The sequence below is a fragment of the Monodelphis domestica genome, chromosome 6 (genome assembly GCF_027887165.1).
Source record: "Monodelphis domestica isolate mMonDom1 chromosome 6, mMonDom1.pri, whole genome shotgun sequence".
NCBI lineage: Eukaryota > Metazoa > Chordata > Mammalia > Didelphimorphia > Didelphidae > Monodelphis > Monodelphis domestica.
In genome coordinates this window covers 21,079,038-21,089,928 of record NC_077232.1, presented here as the reverse complement: position 1 = coordinate 21,089,928, position 10,891 = coordinate 21,079,038, and the positions used below count along the sequence as shown (strand labels likewise).

The 10,891-nt window shown below is 39.4% G+C and overlaps 1 protein-coding gene across 1 annotated transcript; it reads right to left on the bottom strand.

The window, feature by feature from the left end:
* Positions 1-9,511: 9,511 nt before the first annotated feature.
* LOC100024951 (olfactory receptor 998-like) lies at positions 9,512-10,462 on the bottom strand. The gene has a single exon (XM_056801749.1). The coding sequence runs from the start codon at positions 10,454-10,456 to the stop codon at positions 9,512-9,514; it is 945 nt and encodes a 314-aa protein (XP_056657727.1). The 5' UTR covers positions 10,457-10,462.
* Between the last annotated feature and the right edge of the window lie 429 nt (positions 10,463-10,891).

The following is a 10,891-nucleotide window of genomic DNA, read 5'->3' as shown; positions in this document are numbered from 1 at the left end:
TACACAATTTACAAATTGTAAACAAATTGTAAACAATGTGGAGCTTTTGTTCTCATACATAATCTTTTTTATGCATTTGTTTAGTTAAATTTGGGGGGGGGTTTAGTGGTGATGGTGGTGGAGGTGATTACTAAGAATATAATAAAATAAATAAATATGAGGAAAGTAAGACTGAAATAAAGAAAATTATTTACCTAAAGTCATACATCTGGAATTATTTATTAAAAAGGATATTTACTAAATTCTCCTTGGTTGATGAAACAAATTTGACATATTATAATAACTTCCAGTGTCTGGCACCATAGTCTGCACACAGAAAGAACCCAATGTTTGTTAAATTATATGGAATTAAAATGTGAAAGCCATGTTTTCAGAAAGGAATGTAGAAGCCACAGAGCATGCAGAGAAAGCCAAGAAAGACCTTTGTCAATGGAAGGAATTTCAGATCAGTCGGCACAAAAAGAAAAGATTTATGGCCAACTGGGGAGCAGTCTTCAGATATTTAGAAGAGCTATTGCCTGTAAAAGGGAATAGACTTTTTCTACCTGGACCAAGAAAATAAGATTGGAAATAATGATCAAATGTTATATAGAGGTAGATATATGCTTGAAAAAATATAATGGATTCAAGCCAAGAGGATAATCAGTGCTATGCTGGATAATAAGTAGAAAGGGAGGAGAATGTTGAGCATGAAGCTTCATACTTCTAGGAGGCAGAAGAATTCTAGAATAAGAAGAATTATTGATTCGATTCCAAAGTCATCCCTCCCCTCCCCAGTATGCTCCAAGGAAATGGTAGAGAGAGAGAAAAATACTTTGGAATTGCAGAAATGAATAAGAAGAGTTCCCTTTGTATGGGTTTGGTAGAGTATTCACTATAATCATGACACTGTGGTTTAGCCATTTTTCATTTCATCTTTGTGGCACCATTTGGAGTTTCCATTTCCTTCTTCAGCTGCTTTAGTTTCCAATGTTCAGCAAAGGTCTCTCTTTCCCATCATCTTGTTGGATGGGAATTCAGTTTCATTCAGGAATATTTCCCTAACCATAGTTGTCCCTAAATAGAATGGGTTTCCTTGGAAGATAATGGTTTCTCCCTTCTTAGTACTCTCCAAGCAAAAACTAAATATTTATTTAGTAGAGAGAGAGAAAAGGAACAAGTTTTCCTTTAGCACTTACTATGTGCCAGGCAATGTACTAAATGTTTCACAAATGTTATCTTGTTTGATCTTTATAACAACCTGGCAGGTAGAGTTGTTATTATTTCTACTTTATTTTTTTAAACCCTCACCTTGTCACAATACTGTGTACTGGCTCCAAGGCAGAAGAGTGGGAAGGGCTAGGCGGTGGGGGTTAAGTGACTGCCCAGGATCACACAGCTGGGTAGTGTCTGAGGCCAGATTTGAACCTAGGACCTCCCATCTCTAGGCCTGGCTCAATCCACTGAGCTACCCAGCTGCCCCCTATTATCCCTACTTTAAAGGAACTGAGTTAGGAAAGATCCCCAAGGTCACACAGTTAGGAAACATCTAATGGTGGACCAGATATTAGGATGTTCTATTCCTCTTAGCTTCCCTGAGTATATTATATGTCATTTAGTATATTATAAAGGGATGATTCCTGCTCAGTTAAGGGTTGGAATGGATGGCCTTTACCTGAGGCCAACCTTAAATAGTATGATTCCCATTTGAGCATGAGCTTCCTGAGGATAGGAATTGCCTCTGTGCCTTTTTCTCTTCTTCTCTGTCTCTCTGTCTGCCCATTTTTGTCTCTCCCTATCTGGCTCTATTTCTGCTTCTCTATTTCTGTGTCTCTGTCTCTTGTGTCTCTCTCTGTTTCGCTGTCTCTGTCTTATTCTGCCCCTATTTCTGTCTTAAAGCCTCAAGCCTTTTTCTATCACCTCCAGCACTAAGCAAAAAGATTATCAAGAACTTTATAAAAATAATGGTTGAGGCCATGTAATAAAACATCAAGGACTAACTATTCAAAAGCAGAGCAGTTGATTTTTCCCCTTAAAAGAAATCACCTAGGGGGCAACTGGGTAGCTTGGTAGATTGAGATCCAGGCCAAAGATGGGAGGTCCTGGGTTCAAATTTGGCCTCAAATACTTCCTTGCTGTGTGACCATGGGCAAGTCACTTAATCTCTATTGCCTAGCCCTTACTGGTCTTCTGCCTTAGAGCTAATACACAGTATTGATTCTAAGATGGAAGGTAAGGACTTCAAAAAAGAAGAAAAGAAAAAAATTTACTTAGATGCCATAACAATTAGTAGTTAATGTTCTATTTTAAAATATTTAAAATATGCTACTGTGTGTGCAAGATGGGGCTGCTTGGTGGCAAAGTTGAGAGAGAGCTCTGGGATTGGAATCAGGAACACTTATCTTCATGAGGTCCAATTTGAATTCAGAAACTTACTATCTGGGTGATGTGTGAGATTTAAACTGGTTGAGATCTTAAACTGTAGTGAGTTAAAATGGTGGAAGATATAAATTGTGATAGATATAAGAGAGGGTGAGTAAATTTTGACCGCAGAATATGTTTCACTACAGTGTCTTGGTTTTAAATCAAATATAAGGTGGTCACCAGGGAAATATTCCCAATTATTCAAATACCCAAGTCAATTGGGTTTTATAGAGATTTTAATTAATAATGCAATGAGTAATCAAAGAAAGAGAGAGAGAGTAAGAAAGGAATAAGTATGAAAGGCCTCAAGCCAATATGGCCTAGACCTGAGTCTTAAGAGAGAGAATCAGTCAGTTTTTTTAACACTCACCACAAGGTCTGACTAAACAAGGATTCTAGTAACACCAGACCAGCTCCATCTCAGCTGACTTCACCAGAGAGCCTTCCAGCCAGAGACTGTTCCAAAGGGCCTCTCTCCAGAGCCTCTAGAGGGACAGAGTCCCCTTAGAGGAGCTCCAGCGAGACCTCCTTAGAGATTGTCCTCCAAGAGCTTCCCTTCTCCAGAGCCTCTCTCAAGAGATTCTTCCCAAGTGATCCTCATCAGATATCCTCCAAAAGGATTTCTCCAAAAGGATATCTATATCCTCAAGAGATTCTGCTTTTTCTTATATAGGGGTTTTTCTCCCATATCACCTCCCCTAAGTCCCCACATCTACCAATCACTGTAGACACTTTCCAAAGGACTGCCCATCTGAATTCCTGCTAAGTCGACAAATCTCCTCAGTAAGTCTGAACCAGTGAAAACACAGCTGAGTCAACTAATCTCATTAAGACAAAACTTGCCCGACCCTTTTAGGTACCTAGCATCTCATTGTATCAATTCTAAAAACAGGCCTGGCTCAAAGAACTCCTTGCCCCACCATAAGCATGGATCCAAGTACTTGCTTTGTTTAGCAAGGAGTTTTCTCCCCTAAAGCAGTCTTATGTACAGTTGGAGTAGAGGTCCTCCCATTTCTGATCCTGGCGAGTTCTCGCATCAAAATGAGGAATGTTTCTCAGTAGGGAATTTGTTCCAATTAAGAATTCCCTGATGGGGAAATTTTTAACATTCACAAGTCTGAGAGATTTCAAGATTTACAGATGCTAGACAAGTCACTTTTAACCCTATTAGCCTTAGTTCCCTCATCTGTAAAATGAGCAAGAGAAGAAAATGGCAAACCAAGCCTTCCTCTTATTCAACACAGAAGGGAAACAGATAAGATGCTAATCCAGATGCTAACCAGAGTATTAATGAAGTTACTAACAATATGGTCGAGTTTAGAGAGGAGGGAAAAAAAGTGAATCCAGAAGGAGGAAAATAGAATAAGGATAGGAGAGGGGGCTATTGGAATTGGAGGGCATGATGAAGACAAAGAATAGCATTAGGAAAACAGGTGGAGGATGAGGAAATGCAACAGGCAAGGTCCAGCCTTACTTGTGAATCCAGGGGTTCCCGACAGGTGGCTAAGGATCAGTCAAAAAAAAAAAATAACAAACAGAAAACAGCTGTATCTTTATGGCCATGGGAATGCTTTGCATATGATAGCTGCTCCGCCATCCCCAGGTTTGATGTATATTTTTATACCCATTTACTTGGCACACAGGTACATTACCTAACACACATGTCCAAAGAGAGATAATTAGAAAAGTGATACATTAACTTTTAACAAATTACATGATTAACAGTCTATATTTTTGCATTGTGATTACAGACAGCCTAAAGTTCCACACAAGAGAAATGATTTTGTCACAGGAAGCATAATTTTCTTATTACCCTGTGAGAAGTTTTGAGCTTACAAACAATCAAGGGAAATTACTTATTACTTTTAATAAAATGGAATGATTAATCAGAAGTTCTTAAAAGACAACTCAATAATCATATCATTGAGGTTGAGGGGTACTGGGAACACAATTCAAATTTAGACTGATCATTTTTCAGGGTTTACTAAGGTGTTCCTGAGTTACTGTTTTGTGAATTCGAGTCGCTGAGGCATATTGAAGCTTGATATACCTGTATATTTTGTGAAGGACTTTATGATTGATTTGTGTGTTGGCTTCATGAGAATAAGTTTCTGTGAGTGGAAAAGTTCTGGGTTTGGCTTGTAGCTGCAGTTTGCTGTGAATTATGTACCTAAATAAAAGTTAACCCATGAAAGTCTTTGGGATTGGATTTGAGGGTCTGATCTTTTGGTGATGTTTTAGAGAACTAGGTACAGGTATTTTGCTTTTGCATTATTCCTTCTGAGACTAGGGGGAATAATACTCAGGTCAATCTGTAATATGTAAGGGATATTGATGAGAGAGGTCATGCAAGGGGGACTGAGTGGGCAATCACATCTTGCCAAGGGCCACTCTGTGGAGATCCTTCTCCAATTGCCACCTATTCCTACCACACGTGACTCTGTCAAGGCATTGTGACCTGATGGGTCCCAGAAAGGAAAGGGCAAAAGTCAAAGAGTTTGTGGTCTGAAAGGGAATTTCAGAATTCGAGATTTTGAAAATGGAGTAAATATAAGGAATGACAAGAAACCAGGGTGCAGTGAATATTGCGAAGTAAAAAAGAGCTGAAAGTCACTGAAATTGAGGAAGCCAATGGGTCTCAATGGGCTTCTTAAAGGGGATTTTGTCTTACTTAACTAAGATAATAAAGCAAAGAATGGGAAAAAAACATAATTAGCAAGCCAGCTGGAAACTGGTTTATTGTAAGGTAAAGGATGTGAAAGGAGTAGAGAGTTTAGGGGAAAGACAGATTAATAACATTAGTAACAAGTTTCCTGATTTCAGTTCTTCACTCCAAAGAATGGAAGGAGGGACTCTCTGAGGGAGGATTACACAATGCGGATGATATCAGGATTAAGGTATGATTCTAATAAGGACCAAAAAAAAAGAAATATTTCTGGAAAAGATGGAAGACATAGCCAAGTTTGCTCACAAATAGCCAATATGTATCTATTGCTGACAGTCTGAAATGCATTTCATTTGATCTTGACATTTTCCTGTAGGTGCTGGTGTTATCCCTATTTAATGGATGAGGAAATAGGCTTAGTAAACACTGCTCCATACTGTCAGCAAACAAGGGAAACCTTTCCTCTGTATTATTTGACCAGAGGCCATCCATTCTGACTTCCTTTGGATAGGTAAGTGGGAAGAAGCTTAGTGACTTCTTGTCTGCATCGCTGTCTCCTTTGAGTAAGAGCTTAGCCTTTCTGCTACACTGTGATGTGGTTCAGGTCTGTGTGGCTCTTTGTGACCCCATTTGGAGCTTGGGGGAAGGATACTGAAATGGTTTGTCATTCCCTTCTCCAGTTCATTTTATAGATTAGAAAACTGGGAAAACAGAGTTATGTCGTTTGGCTAAGGTCACCCAGCTGGTAAGTGTCTGAAACTGGATTTAACTCAAGTCTTCTTGATTCCAGGTTCCATCCACCGCCCCACCAGGGTGCCCACTTCCCTGTGTAGGGGAGACTAAGTCATTTAAACAGCATTTACTCTCATCAACCCAGCCTGTTACAACATATTGAGCCAACGTCCAAGCTGTCCATCTTCTGGCCTTCTGGTGAAACTGCAGTGCCACAGACCCTCACCACCACAATTGCTATTCCCAAACTGATTGTAAGCTTCTCATACTTGGTTTTCTAATTCTCTAATTTACTAATAAATTTAAACATTTTTATGGGTAAAAAAAAGAAGAAGAAGAAAACATTGCTTCGATCCTTCTCCTCCAATTTCCACGTATTTGTGCATTTTCTGCCTGCTCTCACGTGGGCTCAATTCACTAAATATATCTGGGTGGTCACACATTTTCCCCAGTCCAGAGTACCAGGGTTTATGGGTAGTACTGATGAGTGTGTTCGAGTCCTTCCTAGTTAACAAACAACTTTGATTGTTCCAGAGTAGCCCAGATATTGTGAGGGGTAGGCCAAAGAGCCAAAGTTTCATTCCTGGAGAAAGCTAGCCCCCAGCAAAACCAGGACCTTCGTGATGAAGTTTTCCCTTCCATAGGTTGCTATGGCTAATCTGACCCCTCAAATATACCATCAGTACCCTAGCCTGTCTTTATACAGGAGGGTATTGATAAACATCAATCACACCTCCAGAAGAACTTAAGAACCTTTGCTATGAACAGTTAAGGGTTTATTTATTTAATTAAAACCCTTACCTTCCATTTTGGAGTCAATGCTGTGTATTGGTTCCAAGGCAGAAGAGTAGTAAGGGCTAGGCAATAGGGGTCAAGTGACTTGCCCAGGGTCACACAGCTGGGAAGTGTCTGAGGCCAGATTTGAAACTAGGACCTCCCATCTTTAGGCCTGACTCTCAATCCACTTAGCTACCCAGTTGCCCCCCAGTTAAGGATTTATTGGTTCTATGTTCAAATTTTATTTTCGAAGCATTTTGCTTTAGTCGGAGGGAGACTGTGGCTGGTTTGGGAAGGCTTAGTGGGACGCGAAATGTTTGGATTATTCAATGGTTGCTCTCCTCTCATCATTTACCTCTGACACCACCAAATCAAACTGATGTTTTTCATGAAAGAAGGGGATAATAGGAAAATAAAGCAACAGAATAAAATACAGAATTCGTAGATATGCCCAAAAGTAACTGAACAAGAGGGTAGCTGGGTAGCTTAGCAGTTAGAGAGCCAGGACTGGAGCTGAGAGGTTCTGAGTTCAAATATGGCCTCAGACACTTCTGAGCTACATATAATCCTGGCCAAGCTATTTATTCCCCATTGCTTAGTCCTCGTTGCTCTTCTGCCTTACGATCGATATTGATTCTAAGGCAAAAGATATGAATTAAAAAAGAAAAACAATGGAACAAAATTAAATCCCTACAAAGAAGGCTCTGAAATATTAGGCAGAACTAGTTGTGAATGAGTGTGGCCACTGACTGTCACTTTAAAAGTTTACCTCCTGAAACAATACAAAGAGCACTAGATCTGAAGATAGAAGACTTTTGTCCCAATCTTGACTATGGGATGCTGAATAAATAACTTAATTTCTGTTTTCTAGGCCTTGGCTTCTTCACATGTAAAAGAGGGGGAGGGCAAATATTTTTTTTATTTCCTAAGATCCTTTCTAATAGAGTCCAAAATTAACAACATAAATTGTTGTATTAATTGATGGCCAAAAATTGATAAGTCCACCTAATTAACCAAGAACTATTTTTTAAGTTTATAGAACTTCTGATAGACTGGTTCCTTTATGGTTCTTTTTGAGAATGTTTTTAAAGGCATAAAATACAAATGAATTATAAAAGAAACAAATTATATTTAAATGGTTTCCAAAATGTATTTATAAAAAGAAAAACACAAGTTCAAAGGTCCCAGGTTCAGAACACTTTAATGCTTTTATCTGAACGAAAAATACATTTATGAACACATACTACATGCAAAACATCTTGATAAGGAGCCTGGAATACAAAGAAAAAATTAATAATTCTCCACTGTCAAAGAACTGACATTCTAATGGCCGAGGGTAGAGGAGAAAGAAAGCAAACAGAAAGTTTTATGTGAAGTCAAATAGAAAAATTGCAGAATCTTTAGCAAAAGAGATGTCAATACAATTTCTATTGTGTCATTTCCATTCATATTTCAAAGGAATGTTGAGGCAAGTGCATTTTTCCGGGCCTTTGGATATTTCTTAAGTTCCCATGGAAGTAATTGATCGGCTTTATCTTCCACGCATGAGGCCTACAACAGCTGTCCTGGAAGATGAGCCAATAACTAGGGGTAAATTGGTCATATCATTGGTAGCAAGGAATGCAGGTCTGCACTCCATAGTGATTTGTGCTCTCAATTATGGCTCCAGTGACTGTGATCAAAGGTCAACCTATAGACATGAAGGTACTGCTGTTCACAAGGCCCTTTCAATATGTATATATAGATACAGAGAAATGTCTATATCTATATCTATGTGTCTATATATGTATATATCAATCTATCATATCTATCAAAAGACATAGACAGACTAACAGACAGATAAGAGAGAGAGACAGAGAGGCAGAAGGAGGGATGATGGAGGGAGGAATGGAGGGATGAGAAGGGAGAAAAGGAGAGAGGGGGAGGGGGAGGGAGGGAGGGAGAGGGGGAGAAGGGAGGGAGGGAGAGAAATCCATAAGGCCAAGAGATCCCATTATAAATATTACAGGACATATCTGCTTCTGCATTCTACATACTTCTCCATACCACCACTTAGAAAGGACTTCATGGTCAGAGAATGGATCTTCATCCAAAAAATGTCATGAGTGGACCACCTCACACCTAGCAGATTCACCAATATGGGAGCAAAGGAAATAACTGTTGGAGATTTGGTAAAATTGGGACACTAATGCATTGCTAGTAGAGTTATGAATTAATTCAACCATTCTGGAGGATAATTTGGAATTATGCCCAAAGGGATTTAAAAGATTGCCTACCTTTTGATCCAGTCATACCACTGCTGGGTTTGAACCCAAAAGATATAAAGAAAAAGGCATGTACAAAAATATTCATAGCCACCCTCTTTGTGGTGGCAAAAAAAATGGAAAATGAGGGGATGCCCTCTTATTGGGGAATGGCTGAACAAATTGTGGTATCTGTTGGTGATGGAATATTGTGCTCAAATGAATAATAAAGCAGAGGAATACCATGGGAACTGGAATGACCTCCAGGAACTGATGCAGAGTGAAAAGAGCAGAACCAGGAAAACATTATACACAGAGACTGATACACTGTGGTACAATCAAATGTAAGTGACTTTGCTACTAGCAGCAATTCAATGACCCACGACAATCCAGAGGGACTTATGAGAAAGAACACTGTCCACATCCAGAGAAAGAATTTTGGGAGCAGAATGAAGAAGAAAAATATAAGATCAATTATGTGGTTCGATGTGAATATGATAGGGGTTTGGGCTTTAAAAGATCACTCTACTGCAAATATAAATAACACAAACAATGATACATGTATAACCCAGTGGAATTGCTTGTAAATTCTGGGAATGGGGAGGGAAGAGGGGTGGGAAAAAATCATGAATCATGTAACCGTGGAAAACTATTCTAAATAAATAAATAATATCATGAATGGAGCTCATTTTTATTTACCCAAAGAATTTTTTTTCCTTTCTAACGTTCTTCTGAAGGCATTTTTCACCTCCTTGTTTCTCAAGCTATAGATGAGGGGATTCAACATGGGAATCACTGCTGTGTAGAACACAGATACAACCTTATTAAGGTCCAGGGAGAAGCTGGCACTGGGCCTTACATAAATAAAGAAAAGGGTCCCATACATGATGCTGACAGCAGTCAGGTGTGAGGAGCAGGTGGAAAAGGCCTTGGACCTTCCTTCAGCAGAGCGGATCCTGAGGATGGCCAAAAGGATATATATGTAGGAAATTAGAATAGTCAGACCACTGAAGACTCCCACACCTCCAGCCATGATGAGAAGGACTAACTTATTGAGGTGGGTGTCAGTACATGCAAGAGAGAGCAAAGGTGATATATCACAGAAGAAATGATTGATGACATTCTGGCCACAAAAGGGTAATTGGAAAGTTAAGACAGTATTAGTCATAGCGTTTAGAAGGCCCATGATGTAAGGCCCAACTACCAGATGGATGCAGACACTCTGAGACATGACAACGGTATAGAGTAATGGGTTGCAGATTGCTATATACCGATCATATGCCATTGCAGCTAAAAGGAAACACTCGGTGGTCACAAAGAGTCCAAAGAACCACATCTGTGCCGAACAGCCTAGGAAAGAAATGGTTTTCTTCTCTACAAAGAAGTCGGCCAACATTTTGGGGGCAATAGTAGACGAAGAGCAAATATCTACAAAGGACAAGTGGCGGAGAAAAAAGTACATGGGGGTGTGAAGCTGGGAGTCTATCCATATCAAGACGATCATACCCAAGTTCCCAAAGACAGTGATGAGATAGAAAAACAGGAACATGAGAAAGAGGAGAACCTGTTGCTGGAGATGTTCTGTAAATCCGACGAAAACAAATTCAGTCACCACGGTTTGATTCTTAGCTTCCATTATATGCTATCATCTGATAAAAGAAAAAAGACTAGTTTTATTACTGAATTATCTAGAATGTTCTTCTCTCCTATCTTATAGTATCCTGAGTTTCCACCAAAGTACATCTGTCAGTGCTTCCTTCCTCATGAAGATACCTTTATAAGAATTTTTCCCTTGTTTTCAATAGGGAAGAGAGAGGAGTAATAATGTTGCTGTCCGAGAGAGAGAGAGAGACAGAGAGAGAGAGAGAGAGAGAGGAAGGGAGGGAGAGAGAGAGAGAGAGAGAGAGAGAGAGAGGAAGGGAGGGAGAGAGAGAGAGAGAGAGAGAGAAATGACAGTGGTCTATTCACAGAAAAATGTGAAAGGAAATTCATGTGGAATCCCAGATGAAGGGGACAATCATGAAATAATGAGTTGAATTTTTATTACAAAGTGTTTTTGTTTTAGTAAAGC